Source organism: Sycon ciliatum, chromosome 6, assembly GCF_964019385.1.
Source record: "Sycon ciliatum chromosome 6, ocSycCili1.1, whole genome shotgun sequence".
NCBI classification, from domain to species: domain Eukaryota; kingdom Metazoa; phylum Porifera; class Calcarea; order Leucosolenida; family Sycettidae; genus Sycon; species Sycon ciliatum.
The window spans coordinates 20,534,773-20,553,512 of record NC_088648.1 but is presented as its reverse complement, the minus strand read 5'-3'; the positions used below and the strand labels follow the sequence as shown (position 1 = coordinate 20,553,512).

Here is an 18,740-nt window from a genome sequence, read left to right as displayed (position 1 = left end):
TCGTGTTCGCGTTCGCAAACATTTTTCAGGTCGCGAACTGGATTGCGAACTTTCGCAGTTTTCGTTCGGAAAAGTAGTCGGAACACGAATCGCGGATTCGTGTCAGGGCAGTCATAAATTTACCACGCTGTACTTGTATATCGTGTCAACATCATGCATGTGCGAATTCTGTTTGCTAATCCTTCTCATAACGCGAATTCCGTCACCGAGTTCGACTTTCCTTGGAGTGCGAACGCGAACGCGAATTTCGTCTTGCTAATCCTCCGTATTATCTCTGAACGGAAGTGTCGTTGCTGGTGTCTGTGTGGTTCGGCTGAGAGCGCGTGGTTGTGACGAGTTGGGAATGCGATAAACCGAGTGGATATGTAAAATGAAATCCTGTCACATGACTGAAGAAGTCTACCTCTACACTACGCACCTGTTTACACCATGGTCTTCACAGTTGCAGGTGCAGCACAGCGTAGGCCACGGCATCGACTCACATGATCAGACTTAGTGATCAGCACTGTGTAAAAGGTTATGCGATCACGTCAAATCCGCCATTTATTATAGGAGCCAGTTGGGGTGGCAAAATGCCCAAAGCGCGTACAGAAACCCTTATATAGAAGAATTTGGTGTGGCAAACGTACTATATGACGTGTATCGCATAACCTCAGAGTCACAGGAAAGATGCTGGTGGCTGTTGCTCTGCCTTATGTAGCACACTCTGCCCGTATTAGGGTATTGAGCACCATTTTGCAGCAAGGACCTGAGACACTTTGTCTACATAGGCGAAGATGTATTTTAAATAACATTGCCTGATATTAACTCAATAATTATGATAGTTGGATGGAAATCTAGGCTAGCGAGGAGACCAAGAAGCAGGGACGCCATAGTCTGCGTGGAATCGGTTTATAAAAACGGAGATGAATCAAGTTTGCAAATTGAACATTTCTGGTGATCACGATGTTCAAGTGGGTTTTTTCACTAGGAGATGGTGGGTATTGTTATGATGGTGTTCCTTCACAGCCTTGACTAGCAACTGCAAACGGATACTGTGCAATGCTTGTACAGACAATGAGCGGATCGTTTCAAGGTCTGTACTGTAGAGTCTGGCAGAAGCTAGTCAGGCTTCCGATCATCGAACAGGAACTCTCGCTTCTTACGTTCGTACTCGGCCACATGCCACATTTCCAGCAGCTTATCCAGCACCATGTCTTGCGCCAAGCTTGGCCAAAGTTCTCTGAATGTGTGCTCCACACGTAGACGCAGCACGCTTGACTGAATCACAGCTTCTAGCGGGGAACAATCGACCTGAGGCAATACAGATCATCAGACAAGAGCCTTGTAATGGCTGCGAATACAGGGATGTTCACTATTCAATTTTGAGGGAATGGAATAGGGGAAAGTCTAAAACGTTGACTGTAACTACCAGGACTCGAACCAGGGACCTTCACAAAGGGATAAGCTTTACCAGAGGTAATACTTCGAGAAAACGTATATTGTGCCGACCACTGCAATGCAAGCACGTAACATTGTGTGCCTGTGTTGTCTTAGTATAATTATTTGTTCAACTCGGACGGTGAGCCAATTAGATTACGGTGAAAAAGGATAAGGACAAAATGCTACGAGCTATGACTAACTGTCCACCAACGTAACCAGATCTTATACAGTAAGCGAGTGCGACAATATGGCACAAAACTGACAACGAGTACTGAGACATTCGACGACCTGACACCTAGCTCCAACACTTCTCCAAGGCGCAAACCAACAACCCTCCAGCTTGGAAGGCTCAGGTTCGGAAAGGTCTACGAGGGGAACCCGTCGAGTTGTAGTATGGCCGGTATGTCAATAGTCTTACTAGTTTCGTCATCATAGTAACTTTCGGCATTCTTTGTTGCCGTGATGCGTAGCTCATGCTCTTCTTCGTTGCGCTTTCCTTCCCCTCTTGGACCTTTCTGAACCTGAGCCTTCCAAGTTGGAAGGTTGTTGGTTTGTGCCTTGGAGGAGTGTTGGAGCTAGGTGTCAGGTCGCCGAATGTCTCAGTACTCCTTGTCACTTTTGTGCCATTTTGTCGCACTCGCTGACTGCATAAGATCTGGTTACGTTGGTGGACAGTTAGTCATAACTCGTAACATTTTGTCCTTCTCCTTTTTCACCATCTTTTATTTGTCACAGAAAATCCTCCACACTAGGTAGGCTTGTCCCTTCCTTTTTGTCCATCATCAGGTGAAATAAAAATAATGGAAGCGGATATGGTGGTAGGGATGTGTTTGTGTGTGTGTGTGTATGTGTTTCACTGGCCAAAAAAAGCCACTTCATAGCTGTGTGGTGTAGACCAGGCTGAATAGTGGCGGCCAATTCTTCAGCCTTGCAAGCTGTTGAATGGTGCAATCCCAGCACAGGTTGCTATGGCTTCTGCTGTAGCATCGCTATCATCGCCTCCGGCGATGGGCGTTCAATGTCCAATGATGTGTGTGTGTGTGTGTGTGTGTGTGTGTGTGTGTGTGCGGGGGGGGGGGGGGGAGGCTGGGTGGCCATGATGGTGTGTGTACAACCTAGCACAGCGTAACTCACCTGCAGATCAGTTGCTGGCCCGGGCATCTGCATAATTGGCGCGAAGTGAGGCAGTTTGGATAGCTCTGAAGGCTTCGGGCCTTGCACACCTCTGGCAAAAACGTGTTCAAGCACAAATGAATGGCTGTGTGACAGTCTGAAACCCATAATCTGATTATTTTACACTTCACAAACTGCCGGCAACCATGCATGAACTTTCACAAACAGCAAACACACGCACACACACGCACATCACACACACCACATACACACACACACACACACATAACTCTTACGCCCAAAGTAACCTCTTCCGATGCACAATAAATTAGCATTCGGACAGCTGTCAGCTCAATCATGTTCTGAAATCAAATCTCACTTACTGCTCAGCCGTATTCCCAGGTTGACCATCCTCTTCTTTCGCTTGCGCTCCATCCACGATAGGGCCCAGGTCATGCACCGATTCGTCCAGTGCACGCTCCTTGCTCACTGTCTGACTATCTTGGTCGGTGGCAGTCGCATCCTCTGTGGCTGCTACTGCTGCTTCTGCTGCTACTGCTTCTGCTGCTGCTGCTCCTGCTGTGTGGTGCAATGAGCAGGCGTACGTGGCATCCAGGACACTGGATAGTGTGCGGAACGATGCCTGCGCTTGCGTTCGCTGGGCATCCGTAATCTCTTCATAATTGAAATCGCAGAGCTGGTGCTGACTGAATGCGTAGATGGTGTACTCTTTCCAATAGGAGATATTCGTCACCGGATTCCCCTCCGTGTCGATTATCAATGACTGAAGACTGGGGAAAGCCCGTGCGAGTGAATTCAGCTGCGGCAAGGTTTCCAAATGAGTATTGGTCAATTGAAGAGTCTGCGTACAATAGTGAAAAAGAACAAACAAAAAATGGTGGACAACGTTAATTGGAGAGAGAGAGAGAGAGAGAGAGAGAGAGAGAGAGAGAGAGAGGGGGGGGGAGAGAGAGGGGGAGAGAGAGAGAGAGAGAGAGAGAGGAAGAAAATTATGCATTGTGTGCAAATTGACAGCCAGGTCACAGATGACATCGAAAGGTGGTCCCCGAGTCCTTCTCTCTGATCGCAGATCCGTGATATTTGTTCACAGAATGATATGGTTCTACTTCAGCAGTTTTGATTTCAGTAAATCAACAATGAACATATTCCGCGCAAACGTATCTCTGTCAAGAAGACAGGAAAATGAGCCAACAATGGTGCACTCATATGCTGACTGGTTTGCAACATAACAGAGAGCCCAGTTGTTCCATCGATTGTGCTGCCAAATGCATGCAGTACCAAACCATGCTGAATGGATAATTATGATGCGCATTCGCAGCGTCCCAATAGTCATGAATGACTTCAAGTGTACCTGTGGCTATGCCCCTAACTAAGAAAACCAAGGCTATCAGAGAGGTTAAATCAAGCTGAACGTTATTTTTTGACATGACACGAAAGTTCGGCTTGCGTTCCGGAAAGCAACGCGACAGACCTGCAGGTCACGTCGAAATTTGGAGTTTTACGGCAAATTTAACGTGAAATTGCGCGTAACGTCAAAAACTTCTGTGGTCGCCATCTTGATACTACCCAAGCATAAACCCACCTGAACATTCTTGCAAATTGGCGTGATGAGGTCAAGTTGATAGAGAATCTCGCCCATGGACATCAGCTCGATGAGCATGGTGTCCACCTTCTGTGGCTCGCCGTCGCTTGGACGATTTGCGTAGAGTTTCAACGAACCACAGCCACAGAGATGAACTTGCGTGCCTTGGATTTCGTATGCGAATGCAGGCGGCCTGGGCAAAGTCAAACAGCACATGGAAGCAGAAACAAAATTGTTGCTCTAGCATGGGCAAATCACTCGTAGAAACAAATTCGACACTCAAAGTCAGCGCAAAAAGTATATTGTCATACAAAGGTGCCTATCGTAGTGTGAAACGCTCGTAGCAATTGTTGTTGCTGTTGTTATGTCTGTTTTTAATTCGCGATTCAAACGGGCAAGCATGCCTAATTACAGGAAAGCGAATAACAGAGAGAGATAAGGAAGAATAGAAGAAGAGCAGTAGGGCTACAGTTCATGTGTTCAGTGGCGCTGGGACTTACACAGCTCAAGTAGTGTGTCAGGGATATTTCCCAGCGCACAGAGCATGTGATCACATATCTATCTATTCTGTGCTGAATGCTCCTCATCAATAATAATAATATTACCACTATAAATTTCTCGTATCTAGCCGGTACTGCCTGGAAAGCCCTGGAAAGCCCTGAAATGCCCTGGGAAGCTAGGGCAGAGATAACCAATAGGGGTTCCGGACAAGATAAAGTGCTAACAGAATTGCAGTTGCAGTTGTTCCCTGCTCCCAGACTCGCCAGTTTGGCGACGCAGAACACCGCAAGAAACCCAAGAGCTGTACAATTCTGTACTTCTTACTGGTTTTCATCATCCGGCAGCTGAGCGCAGGAGCGAGCCTTTCCAGGATCTCCCGGTCTTCTACAGGACAATCATATCAGCAGGACATTAAAATGAGAAGGAATAACATCCAGGATGCTACGAGTTCAATGCATCGCGAAGTGATGTCCTCATCACCATGCATGTTACCGATTGCGATGTTTTGGAACATACGAGAAACCCGACACTCCTGCATTCCTATCTGTTTAGCAAATCATTGAGTGTAACCCTAGAACTGACCACGCACATTTTTTTAACTTCGACCAGTATGACTACTTGTACAACAGTACTCACTTTGTCTTGGGGCTTAGACATGGGCAAGTTGCCATATAGGGGTGGCGAGCCCGCCTTTCGACACCGGAAAAACATGTATATGTATAGTTCGCTCGACTCTGTCTCTACTGAGTGAAGATGATCCGCACCTAGCTTCATCTGGTGACCTGCGTCATGGGGATGTGCAGTCAGATGTGCGACCGCAGGGCTTGAACCCGCGACCTCTCACCACGCACGTCGAATGCAATGTAGGCAACCATTCAGGCACTCATTTACTTTCACATACATTGAGTCAAAGTTATGCGTCTGGAGTGAGAAATGGATTTCTTCCCACAACAATGACAACATCAACAACTATGATATCGGCGACGCACAAAACAAACATAATGATACTAGCAACGAGTGACGCTACGCTTACTGCCTGGTTGCCGTCGCGTGTTCGGTTTCCCAGTGCGTTGCGGCCAGGGTGCGGGACGCTTCAAACGTCAGCACTTGCACATTCCGCCGCTTCAAGTCCTGCTCTATAATCTCACTCGTTTCCCTCTGGGACAGCGCCTTCTCACGGTCTTCCGGCTGAATGGAATACAACCAAAGTACAGATTACGGAAGGTTGAGAAAGCCTCCTATACGGGCAGAATATGATAATTATTAGCATTGGCCAGGCACAACTAACGAAAAGCAAAACAAACAAAATCATTTTTTAATGAAAAAGAAAAGGTACACCGTACAGAAGTACAAGAACATGCTACATGTACTAGCGGAGTAGCAAAGATGATACACAGTTGTGTATCACCTACATTACACCCCACGTCCCCACATGGGGATGTTTGTGTCGTGTAGGGTGTAGCGAACAGTGCATTCCTGATGCCATCGTACTCCCGTGCATTGCTCACGCCTTCGGACAATGTGCTTATACCTATGCTCACAGAAACTTTTATAACTAAACTGTTGCATTGTTTTTCCTTACTGCCATGGCTGGCTATCTCACCCCTCCCACCTACCTTTATGTTGGCCTATATTCCCTGGCCACGGGAAGGTGAAATAGATTGATTCTTCTATATGGAGCATCACGAGGTATCTATCACACCGAAAATTCAACGTCACTGGAAGTTTCCATCCCATTTACATGTACATGGTGCTTGTATATATATAGACCGCCTAGCTGTGTTATCTTTGGCTACCGAGAATAGCGGCAGCTTTTTCTACGAAAACATGTGCATGTATGGTGCTTACATTCACATCCGTACTGTCGACGCGCCACAAAGACCTGATCTGGCACACCACGTCTTCCATGTAGTTCTCACACTCTGTGAACGGGTTGCCCTTGGTCACAAGATGACCAAGATTTGGCAACGGGAACACACCTTCGATATCTTTCAACCTTGAAATGAAATACACACAGACACAAAATGCATTTCCAGTATCGATCCGATAGTCTTCAGTTTTCTCCATATCGTCTGTTCTATATTATCATTGACTTGTACATACATGTAGTCATTTTCGTGTGCGAGTGGAATTGCACTAGAGCCACAAGTCTGATTGGCCCTTTCTAGCATATTTTTAGCACAGCGGTTTGCCCCTTTGTACTAAAGAGACAAGTTGTTAGAGTATGGAGTGTTGCAGAGTTCCGCAGCTGCCAATCAAATTTCAAAGCTTTTACTTTAACTAGATAAAGAGCTGCAAAAAAACATGCTGTCGAAAATCATGAATTTCATGTTGACAAAAATAAGTCACAAAATATTAATTTTATGTTCTGAAAACCCCTTTTGTACCCATCTTTTAAGTAGTTTGGGGAAAAGAGACTCCCTGAGCTTTGAATTCTTCCCTTCAGTTTTCCTGGTAACCACGGATTTTCCAAAAACGCCGTACTCAGTACAGAGGATTGGATCAATGTACTGAAGGGGAAAAATTCCGTACTACATTGTATTCACTAGACATTGGAACTCACCCTTGCATCCACACGAATGGTTTACAAATGCAAAAAAATAACCTACTCCTGTATCCGATTGTAGCTTATATCCACGAACTCCAGCCATAGGCAATCTGATATTCCGCTGTTAGGCAGCTATGAAACCATGTGCACACAAAAACAGTCACGGATACGGCGATCACGCACAGGCACCCATCCACAAACACATACCCACAAGCACATAAGCACACACACACATGTGCTCGTTCACAAACCCACACATACACCCACCCAAATACAATAAAATTTGCAAACCTCACACAGCAATGACAGAACTAGTGGTGTGCACGGGTAGTCGGGTACCCGTGCTACCGGTGAGGACCTCGGGTAGACGGGTACCGAATAGTACCCGAGAACCCGAAGTCGCAGATGACCTCATGTACAGTGCACATGTACAAATTATTCACGCATGTCTACCCAGTGCGTAAGGGAAGGTGCCGGTGTGCATTGTGGTGTTACCATGGAAACATTACCCGATCGGGTACCCGTGCTACCCGTGGAAAACTACCCGGACCCGATACCCGAAGAAAATGCTACCCGACTCAGCCCTAGACAGAACCCAGTCTATCTCTGCCGTTACTCAGAGTTTAGTGGTACAAACCACTCGTCGGACAGTCCACAGGGAATAGTGCACAATACGCACCCTGAGGATATTAGACAGCGGTCTACAATATCCATTACACACAGGTGAATGTATACAAACATATACACGCATACCATGCCTAAAGTTGTTTTGTTCCCTCAACTATTTCCTATCACATACAAATCCCATTGTCCTCACCCTAACCCCTCCCTCCCAGGTGATTTTGTGGTTAGTATATCATGGTATATTTAGCTAGGTTCTTGGTAAAGAGCCGACGTGGAAACAATGCAAAACATTCACTCCCTCAAATTGATGAATATTTGATGTATTGGAGCTCGGGCTCCCTGTGAACTAGCTAGTGCGTGGGGTATGTTTGCACAGGCTGTGTGCCACCAGCATCCATAATATTATAGTTTCACAGGAAGCGCGGATATCGAAGTCTGGGGAATGTGTTGCACAGTCTCTTCTGGGAGGAGGAATACAAAAGCTTAGTGGGAGAGCGTTGCTGCTGGCCATAGGCGAGAAAGGCCCCTGATTCGTGTCCTCGTGGTGACGGTCTATTAATAAATTATTATTTTTCTTCAGAGACTTTAATTTTTCTACCCCTCGGGCATAAAGATGCATATGTGTTATACACACAAAGCAGAGGCGAAAGGCGATGTAGCTCTAACTTTAAGTTTCACGCACTTCAGCGATCATCAGACAGCAGCATTAATGTTTTTACTATCGAATCCTCTACGAGCAGGCCTAGATATTTGATGCTAGTGTGGAAGTTAGTGCGTATGTGTGAAGTGTAGACATGGCATTGGGACAGTAGTATTTAGGTGGTTGTGAGAGATAACTTATAGGTGATAAAACATGAAGTGTGAAGGGAATGCTGAACGGTCTCTGCAGGGATGACAGCTACGCCATAGCTCAGTGGTTACAGCATCGCTGGCCTCAAGCGAAGGTCCCCAGTTCGAGTCCTGCTGGTGACAGTCAATTGTTTCTTGGGACATTTCCCGTTTGCATCTTTCCCTCAAAACAATGAATATGTACATGTATAATGGATGGCTAACTGAATCCCTGACTGTGCACAGTTCCAGCTAATGACCATGGACATGGTTACAACTACATGCACAGTAAAACCTGTCAAGGCGACCACTCGGATAAGGCGACCACCTGTCCCAGAAGACCACTGCAGCCAGGATCAAGAGATGCTATTACCAGTAAAACGACCCTGGATAAGGAGACCACCTGGCAATGGAGACCACATAATGAATGTCCCTTGAGTGGTCGTCTGAGACAGGTTTCACTGTACTAGCTTGCGCCACGCATACCACATGTGGTTACCAGAGGAGTACTGTAAAACCGAAAAGTCTAACGACCAAAACGTTTAACGTTTTTGTAATGTTGGCATGATAACGTGCAGAAAGTTTAACGATGGCTACCTGGCCGCCCATCTGTATGCGCATCTTTACACAGACATCTAGCGATAACGTATTTTTCAAATAACGAAAAATAATTGGTCGTTAAAACGTTATTTCGTGCCTCGTTAGACGTTCCGGTTTTACAGTACACTTACCACGTGAGTCAGCTTGTTTCGCCTCATGTGCAGTTCCCTGAGGTTGCCAAGGGTACGAAGACCGCTCAGCACCGAAATCCTATTCCTGGAGAGATGGAGGGCTTCCAGACGCACAAGTCTGTTCAAGCCCTCGATGTATTCGATCTGCACGTAACACAGCAGAAACTGCATCCATAACCCGGAACGCATAGCATCGTTCAAGCTCAGTCGGATCCTTCTTAGTTGAATCAAATATGTACAGTGGATATAACTTTACTCAAGGTTCGAATGCATTCCGGGGCAGATTTTTTAATGTAGCAGCAGAGCTTCGTTGAGGTAAGACATTACGCTTTTCTTATTGTCCGCAAACTCCAACGCAGCCAATTACACGTGTGAAACTTCACTCCTGAACTCAAGTAAAGGTCTCTTTACTGCGATGAAATAATCAATTTATATTACACCGGATTGTCGGGCCTGGCCAATCCATCAGGGTTGTAATAATCATGGGTCAGGCACGATACTTTAGTGTGATATAATAATTATTGATTTGAATCGCAGTAAAGAGACCGTTATTGGAGCTGAGGAGTGAAGTTTCATACATGCAGCACAACATAAGGAACCATCAATAATAGGCAGTCAGCCTTTGGGTCATCCTAATAAAGTTATTATTAATAGCAATGAAAAGTATGAATGCCGCAGACATCACCACGCAACATGACAATTTGTTCAAGGTTTGGTTTTGTGTGTTTCCAAAATCGATTTTCACGTTCCTATCATCAGTGGAAATACGGAACTAAAGAGATCAAGGGAAAAACAAAGGTTAAAAATCCAAAGAAGTGTGACACATGACGGGTAACTTGTGGTAAGTTTTACAAAAAGTGAGAACTAAAATAAAGAGTAAGTGTGACAAACGGGCATGAACAGTGATGATCGGAACGTGAAAATCGATTTTGGAAACACACAAAACCAAACCTTGAACAAATTGTCATGTTGCGTGGTGATGTCTGCGGCATTCATACTTTTCATTGCTATTATTAAACTTTTATCTCCACGTAGATTATTTGTAAAGTTATTATTATTATTATTATACAGTAAAACCTGTCAAGGCGACCACTCGGATAAGGCGACCACCTGGCCCAGAAGACCACTGCAGCCAGGACCAAGAGATGCTATTACCAGTAAAATGACCCTGGATAAGGAGACCACCTGGCAATGGAGACCACATATTGAATGTCCCTTGAGTGGTCGTCTGAGACAGGTTTCACTGTAACACAACCCACGCACCCATAAGCAGGAATGCACAGCTTGATGTTAGACTTAAGTTCATGCACACGATGAACTTGGGTGTTACCTTGTTGTGTCCCAGTGACAGGATGCGCAATTGCGCCAGGTCCTCAATGTGGCTGATCCGTTCGATACTGTACAGGGCAGTAGACATGGAGCAGGACTCAGGAATACTGGGCAACGGGATCTCAATGATGTTGGCAGTAATGCACGGAGAAGGTATACAGGTAAAATCGTTCTCACTGTTGAAAATATGGAGAGCGAAGTGTATGGTATATCGCCTGATGATGGCGTCACAGCCAGAATCTCTGGGACTTCACGCGGTCACGGTACCACCTGGTCCACAATTGTATAGGGAAAACACAACCAGCTCAGGAATTTCGCCGTGACGTCATCGCTCCAGAGGCTTTGTACATAATTTATGGAGACCCAAGTGGCAAACCTATTGCATTACAAGCACTGATTCATGGTTTTTCGACTCAATAGAAGGTATACGTAACGCTTATCTGCACTGTCTCAGCGCCACCCTGTTCAATAAAATCGTGACGGTCAGTCACATAGCAATGAAGAAAGTTTTTGGGTTTGACCGTATGATGTCTACTGAAATTGTTCTCCGCAAATATCATCTCTATTCTTTTGAACAGCGCACAAATCTTAAACTCTATGTTTTCGTGTACCGCTGCTTGACCCCACATCTTGCTAGTCCCCTTCTCCAATCCTTGTTCCAGCTTAGGGCTGCTGTGCCTGGACACCAGGCTCGCACGCGCGGCCAGGCACAGCGCGCATTAGTTCTTCCGCCTGTTTCTACGCAATATGGCATGCGTTCTATTTCTTTCCTGGCGGCAGACAGATGGAATGCTCTTCCCACTGACTGCCGCCAGGCCCCGTCTCTTACTCTGTATGTAAACATGGTAAAAATTCACCTAGGGTTCCCAGTAAAAAGGCAACGCCTGTTGGGACTCCCCTAGTAAAATAATAAAATCTACTACTACTACTACTACTACTACTACTACTACTACTACATATACGCTGATATCATACGCGTACTGGTATTCTGCTATGTCTGTTGGATATGGGAATGTTCTGTTCACTGACCCGAGTCCCTTACCTATTCCGTGTTGCCTTCAACACCCGAAGTGCACGCAGCTCCTGCACTCCAGACAGGGACCTCAGCTGATTACCACTCACGTCCAGGTACAGAAGGAGCGGGAAACTCCAGAGCTTGTGAAGGGACTTGAGACAGTTCTTCTGCAGCGTCATAGACCCGAAGACGACACCTTTCTCCGCTGCAGGAAGTTCTTGCAATCCTTGACTGTAGCATAGGCATACAGTCATGTAGGTACAAAGGTGAGAGATCGAAACATCGCTAGAGCATGGTTTGCAGCATGTGCGGTTTGAACACAAATGAAGACCAAAATGCATGGTGCACCACTATTCAACAGACCAAAGTGCACTATCCATACGATAAATGAGATCAACGGACAAGTGGAACTCCATGTACATGTATGAGCCGGAAACGACTTACCCAGACATGTCAAGGACTTGAAATGGCGGCTGGTTCCTCGGCGCTTCGCGATGGTCCCTTACCGGTTCTCCGGGCGGCTGTGCGTCTAGTGAAACCATAATAGTACAATGAGAGAAAGCAGGGGATGGTTTGGATGGTGAGCTTACCAAAACAGGATCAAGCACATCCAGTTAATGTGCCAATTTTACTTCAAACTCAACTCCCTGCTCAACCGTCCCTGATCGTTACGAGAAAGACATTGAGAGGGCAGGGCCAAGTCACTGTAAGGGCCAAGTCACTGTAAGGGCCACGGAATCATAACACCACACCGCCACCGTGGCACGATCTCCTATATCTAGGTAGGTGAATGCAGAAGAAATCGACAATAGTCCTATTGTACTTTGGTAATCATTCTCTCAGTCTAACACGTCTCGCAGTCTAAAGTCGTTCCCATCAAGACGTTCAATGGCAAACTCAACCGCCGGTATTTCACTTCACAGCACGTGCAAGCATCAGGAATTTCGCTGACTTACTTGTGCTGCCACATAGCTGTTCGTTGCCACTATATCGATGCAGCAGAAATCTATTTCCAGGTTGTCTAGCCTCTAGGGGAAACATTATTATAATAAGTTTCCTCAATCTTCCGACAGCTAGCTCTTTCGATCGTTGTTAGCACTCCTCAGCCGAGCGCAGATTCACTTTCCAAAAAACCAATATTGTTTTAAAAATTAAAATGTTTTAAATTTTAACTAGTGCACATGTCACAATTATGTACATACCTTGGTGTGTCGGGTCCCGAGCTGACTCTCCATGCGGGTGTTCTTGTGCGTACTGGTGACTGAACGACTGCACGTGTGGCTCTTGCCCCGCAGCCACCTGAGCATTTCCCTGTTGCACTGTCCGTCCCATCATGGCTGCTAGGTACTGGTCGATCAGCTGTGGGTTGCCTTGCAGGCGAATCTCCCAAGACGGCATTCTGACTCCCATACGTGCCGCTTGTTTGTCGTACAGACGCGTGAAGGTCTCGTCATTTCCCCTCCGAGCATAATCCTCGCCAAGAGCAACGTCCACCACTTGCATGGGAGGCCTTGATCTTTGCTGGTGCCCGTAAACGGAGCCGAGTACCTCCGGGTGGAACGTTACGGGCTCGCCGACTGCTGCTTGCCCGATAGTTGGCTGCTGCTGTTGCTGCTGCCGCTGCTGCTGCTGCTGCTGATGTTGCTGCTGTTCCTGCAGTTGCTTTTGATGCTGCCGCTGCAGACGCAGCAGATGTTGTTGCTGTTGATGTTGTTGCAGCGGCAGTGGCAGATAATGCTGCTGGTTCTGCTGCTGCTGCTGCCGATGATGTTGCAGCTGTTGCTGCTGTTGCTGTTCCTGCAGTTGCGGTTGATGCTGCCGCTGCTGAAGCAGCGGATGGTGTTGCTGTTGATGTTGTTGCAGCGGCAGCGGCAGATGTTGTTGCTGGTCCTGCTGCTGCTGCTGCTGCTGCTGGGACTGCAGAGGCACTCCAATCCCAGCTTGCGGCAGGTGAGTGTGGCGATGTAACGCGGACGAGGTTTGACTACGTGTCGTGTGCCCCGTCACGTGAAGGCGTGGTCGAGGTAATGCGGATGATCTTTGGATTGTGTGTGCGGCTCTTGTCCCTGCTGTATGCCGGTGTACACCAGTCAGCGAACGTAGGCCTGCTCGGCCTCTCGGATTCGTGTCTCGATATTCCTGGCCAGGGAGGATGTCCAGGACCAAGTTCGTTGTGTGCGGAACGAGTGTGCTTCGGCTTGGACCATCGGAAGGCACTTGCCCGGGGAGTCGGCGACTAGTCTGGCGAGGGATACCTGTGAATAGGATCAAAGAACAAAAATATAAAATTGAGAGGGATGGAGAGAGAAGGAAGAGAAAGAAAATAGTAGGGAGAGAATAGGGCGAATGGGGAAAAAACAGGACGAAGGGAGAACTGCAAGTGAAACAAAGTGAACAGGAAAATAATGAGGCATGGAACAAAGAAAAAAATGAAAATATATGTACCTAGGCAAGCAGCAAAACTCCTTACTCCTGTTTGGTCTGCTCGGCATAATCGAATCGGCGTAGAATCTATAAGATAGATTACTTGGGCCAAAGCGTCAAACGACAGGAAAAAGTTGCATTCTGTGCGCATTCTTGTTTTGTACGATGCAATGTGAGAAGATCTGTATGTGATAAAGTGCCTCACTCAGCGAGGCCACAGGTTGATCTATTGCGCGACGAAAGGAGGTTTGGGTACGTAGGGTATTGTGTGACGTAGGCGCGTATCCAAGTGGCGCAAAAGCTCACGGTATCCCTGTCATAGTGTGGTGTTTTTCACCATGTCTGCTAAGCTAAGTGTGGTTATATTTCATATCCTTCAGGACTGATGCCGAAGGTTCTCGCAGCTCCCCAGGTAACCAGCGCCAGTGCCCATCATTGCATCAATAACATTTATCGAGTCTGTTCACACCTTCCTGGCCTACCTTTGTGACCAAGGACAACATCAGCATTGTCGTGACCATGGTGACTGGCTTACACCACAATTCATGTTGTACTAGTACGTGACAGATTTTGCTCCTTCTAATCTAGTGTTGCTAGTTACAATGGTATTTATTGCCTTTCGCTAGTCGTTGAGTAGTTTAAAAATAACCGAACCCAGTTGGGTAACTTTGTAAAATTTAATGATGTCGATACTAGCCTAGGTGGATCGAGATGTGTACGGCTATAATTATGTATTCGTAACCAGCTAAGTTGTGTAATACGATAATAATGAGTACCTGGAAGATGGATGACTGTGCATTGCTCTATCATGAACGCAAGTCGACATGCTACATGGGGTAGAACAGGGCGTTTATCATAATATTAATATTGTGAAATTCTATTGGTTCACTGGACATGGCAGGCACCACAAGTTCTGGATCCAGCTCTTGAGGATCACGCGGTGCTTCCCGCAATGCGACTAGGATCTATGAACTGGAAATATTCGTACTGTTCAGAAACAGTCCAGCTCATTCAGGCCTACGCCATTCGTATCTACGGGTAAGTCATTGTTGGTATAATTCCATATTCACATGTGCGTGTGTGTGTGTGCGTGCGTGTGTGTGTGTGTGTGTGTGCGTGTGCGCGCGCGTGTGTGTGTGTGTGTGTGTGTGTACGGACACGTGTATGTGTGTATTCGTAGTATTTGCATGTTTTTGGCTTACCCAGCCCCTTTTCAGCATAGTACAGTTCAGTTTCCTCGAAATCCTGGTCCGCCCGCCATTCACCATTCTGCCTGCGCCTGGACAGGGCGTCCATGCCGGCCTTGAACATGGTGATGGGGTGCGAGCTAGACGTTTATAACCGCTTCTGCAGAGACGCCTGTTGTCATCGGTACGGTCTGCGAGGAGTATGGGGCGAGGACTGACGCTGGACAAGTTCTTTCTGATAGCCAGAATGAATGAATTGGGTGTTTTCTCCTCCGCTTGCCTAATCATATCAGAACTCTGAGAAGACTTCTTTAGTCATTGATGTTGCGTGCACCTATCCAGGGTGCAACTAACGACCGGCCTTCTCACCAAGATAATACAATTGCACAGCTCATCATTCACACTACGTCATTTTCAAGACCAAAATGTCAATACCTAAATGTATCTGCATTTCAGGTAACACGCATTTCTAAAGCCAGGGAAGCGCTACCAGTAATCAAGTGGAAGTACAGCGGATCTCGCTTAGTACGTACTGTGATCCGACATACATGTGCAAGTACTCTTGTTTGGTAAGTCTGCTGTCCGAAGCACTGGGTGTATTGAAGTACATCGGATACTAAGAACACTTTAGCATTCCATCGGGGGTAGATCTACATGTATGTACTAACAGAGTTTATCCGTGGACTTGATTTGCACGGCGTCTTGAGAACGGCAATACATACGTTTTTGTCGGTCATACGCCTTGGATTCTGATGGTGTAGGTCGGATGACATCCTACCGATCCGAGTGTACGTGTGCAACCTACATCGAGATAAGGACCTCCCCTGAGCACAGTTCTGATTTGTGGCTGTCATGATTATGTCAGTGCTCATGCTCATCAGTGCCTCGCGAAGTGGTGTGGAAGTCTAGCACGCGTTGCCATGGTACCGAAGGGCACCGGATTTGGGAAAGCCCGACCTGTCTCGCTTTTCATACCAAGCCTTGTTTCTTTTGCGCAGGTGTGTCAGCTTTTTCTTCATGTTAGGTCAATATCCATTCAGAGGTTGTGGAATGGGCAGAATGATATGTCTGCCGCATTAGGAGTGCTAAAACCAACGTGGACACATACACTGTACTATGGACCGGGACTTTGAATTGAAGGATCGATGTACATGTACATCAAAATTGCCCAGTCGCTTATTGACCTGCTTGATAGATGAAGTTTTGAAATTGGAACAAAAGCATTTTAGATAATTATAAACCGGTCAAACAAACATACAATAATTATACAATGGTCGGCCAAAGCCAAGATTACTTCACCAAATGCTGCACACACCATGTTCGTACTGTTGTTATTTTATTTATTTTTATTTTTTTACTACGTACACAACCTACTCGTCAGAAGGGGAGAAGACAACAGAGTATACAATAACAAAACAGCAGGGAGAGTAGGGGCCCGGGGCTGCAAAGCAAGCCTATTATTGTTATTATTAATTTTGGCCTCTCGAAATCTTGCTAAATACATGTAATGGTTAAAACTCTCCGTCTCGAAGAAGGAGTGATTGAAAAAGCTCACGGAAACTGTAGATAAATCTACTGCAAGCGTCAGAGCGGCAGCAAAGCGGGAGCCACATCTCGGAGAGGATGATCGAAAACGGATGATTCTCATCTTCTTTTCTCGCTATCAGTACTGTCATTCCTTCGCCAAAATCTTCAAAAGAAAAGAAAGGTTGTATTCTAACAGTACCACGAGACACCTTTTGAATGTGGCCACATTATACACATGACCCAGCACTAGGCATTGGAGGATAATGCTCGAAAAGCAGTGAAATTGGCAGAAAAATACAAACCTTATGGCGGGCAATTCCTCGAATTCTGCTGCATTTCTTTATCCACATACCAAACATGCATGAAACTTACCAGAAAAAGTACCGAATTCTGCCAATTTTTCTGCCGGTATTATCCGCATATGCCTACCCGGCACCCTGGTGAATGGATGAGTGATCGCTCTTTCTATCCAGTTCCAGCTGCCCTATTATTAGGGACTTCAGACCACGTGACTTCTTGGCCCAAAAGCGTGCAAATCGACGCCTGCACAAATCGTGTGATGGTCATATGTCAAGTCGTGTAAAGAAATGTGGAACCGTTTTTCGAAATGAAGGAAGTCTTGTACAGTTGGAGAAAGTTTCGGTTCGTCTTGTTGGAGCTTGCCTTCGTTTGGGACCAGCAAGAATGGAGCTGTTACGTTCATTTTTGACGGAGATACGTATGCGGATGGAAGGGAAAGGTGAGAAACCATATGATCCGTCCGGGTCCCCTTCTTGAAAATGTGATATTCGTATTCTACGACCTCGAATTAGTCTAGATAGAAGGTAATCTTTATTGTTTTCACCTTCCAGAAGACCTATTTCTTGCATTATTCCTCTTTGTACTTTGCCGTGCAGCGCCGCCATAGTCACAGTATGGAAAGCAGCGAGAAGTATCCTGCGCTAAGTGATGCTGATGTACAAATTGAATTGCTCTTGGCTGTTTCGGTCCATGCCTCGATTCTTGTCTCGAATGCTGTTATGCTCGATCTGGTTGAGCTCCGCAAGAATAGCTGAAAGAGTGCCGAACTGGGAGATGTGCTGTATACTCTTTTTGCTATTTGCTGTGTCTCTGCTGATGATGATGTGCGTGCTACGATTACCCCAGCCAATACAATGTCCTGTACATGTACATGTTGAGCTTAGTCAGTGCCTCTTCCGTGATCATTCTTTTTCTTGACACCAACCACACCAACAGTCCGAAGCTATCTCAGGACTGTATTACCAATGTCTCCTGTTACTACCCACTACATTGTAAACCATACTATTCAGCTATTTCATGCGGAGAACCAAGATTGTTTTGGATCTGGTGTGCGGTTGCTATGCGTTGCCAAGGAAAGTGGGTTCTCTCAGTTTGACATATCTCTCTGATCTCAAATGTGTGGGACGTTTGTCGGACAAATCCGGTGATAGGCGATGACTATTTTGCTTGTAACTTTAGTTTCCTTTGTCTGATTTAGAAAAACTAAAGACCAAACTCCTCAGGAAGCTCTAACCTATACAAAAAGCAAAACATAAGCCACAGAAAACCGATTTGAAAAATGGTCTGAAGTCCCTACTATTATAATAATCCGGAACTGATATTTTGATCCCCAGCGTTATCATGGTTATGCCTGCATGCAGTGCTCTGGTAATCAAGGCAAGCAGTTTATACTGCGAGGAAATGTCCGTACAACGGGATGGGCTAAAATCCTATCGCATGCATTCCAGTTTCCACCGAAGCCGCATTCCGAAGCCTCCGCGGCGCCAGATTCGGAAGGTCCAGCTGAAAGTCTGATACCTGTGCATTCTGGAGTCAAATCTCAAGTATGTAGCCTAGCCAGTGCGATAGAAATCTGGTAGATCTACCC

At 46.2% G+C, this 18,740-nt stretch overlaps 1 protein-coding gene and 1 long non-coding RNA gene across 3 annotated transcripts; one reads left to right on the top strand and one right to left on the bottom strand.

The window, feature by feature from the left end:
* Window positions 1-295: 295 nt before the first annotated feature.
* Window positions 296-15,739, bottom strand: LOC135819612 (uncharacterized). Of its 2 annotated transcripts, none has more exons than XM_065332848.1 (14): window positions 14,185-14,359; window positions 12,917-13,969; window positions 12,159-12,243; window positions 11,742-11,945; window positions 10,701-10,767; window positions 9,371-9,514; window positions 7,249-7,319; window positions 6,488-6,635; window positions 5,673-5,827; window positions 4,964-5,023; window positions 4,139-4,331; window positions 2,919-3,397; window positions 2,557-2,647; window positions 296-1,293 (listed from the first exon to the last, which is right to left on the bottom strand). In XM_065332848.1, exons 1-14 carry the CDS (start codon window positions 14,204-14,206, stop codon window positions 1,102-1,104), a joined length of 2,964 nt encoding a protein of 987 aa, XP_065188920.1. In that variant the 5' UTR covers window positions 14,207-14,359; the 3' UTR covers window positions 296-1,101. The 2 variants fall into 2 exon arrangements, with proteins under 2 accessions (XP_065188920.1, XP_065188919.1); XM_065332847.1 differs by lacking the exon at window positions 14,185-14,359 and adding an exon at window positions 15,341-15,739 and having other exon boundaries at window positions 300-1,293.
* Window positions 15,740-17,342: 1,603 nt separating this feature from the next.
* LOC135819611 (uncharacterized) lies at window positions 17,343-18,423 on the top strand. The gene is made up of 2 exons (XR_010553944.1): window positions 17,343-17,591; window positions 17,749-18,423. It is a non-coding gene; the product is annotated as an uncharacterized LOC135819611 (long non-coding RNA).
* The last annotated feature ends 317 nt before the right edge of the window (window positions 18,424-18,740 follow it).

Bases quoted from the DNA above. Each gene is read 5' to 3' on its own strand.
- LOC135819612 (XM_065332847.1), bottom strand. From the start codon at position 15,449: ATGTTCAAGGCCGGCATGGACGCCCTGTCCAGGCGCAGGCAGAATGGT. The intron at 13,970-15,340 runs GTAAGCCAAAAA...TCCTATTCACAG, and splicing joins CTATGCTGAAAAGGGGCTGG to GTATCCCTCGCCAGACTAGT. The intron at 6,636-7,248 runs GTAGGTTATTTT...TTTCATTTCAAG, and splicing joins AGCTACAATCGGATACAGGA to GTTGAAAGATATCGAAGGTG.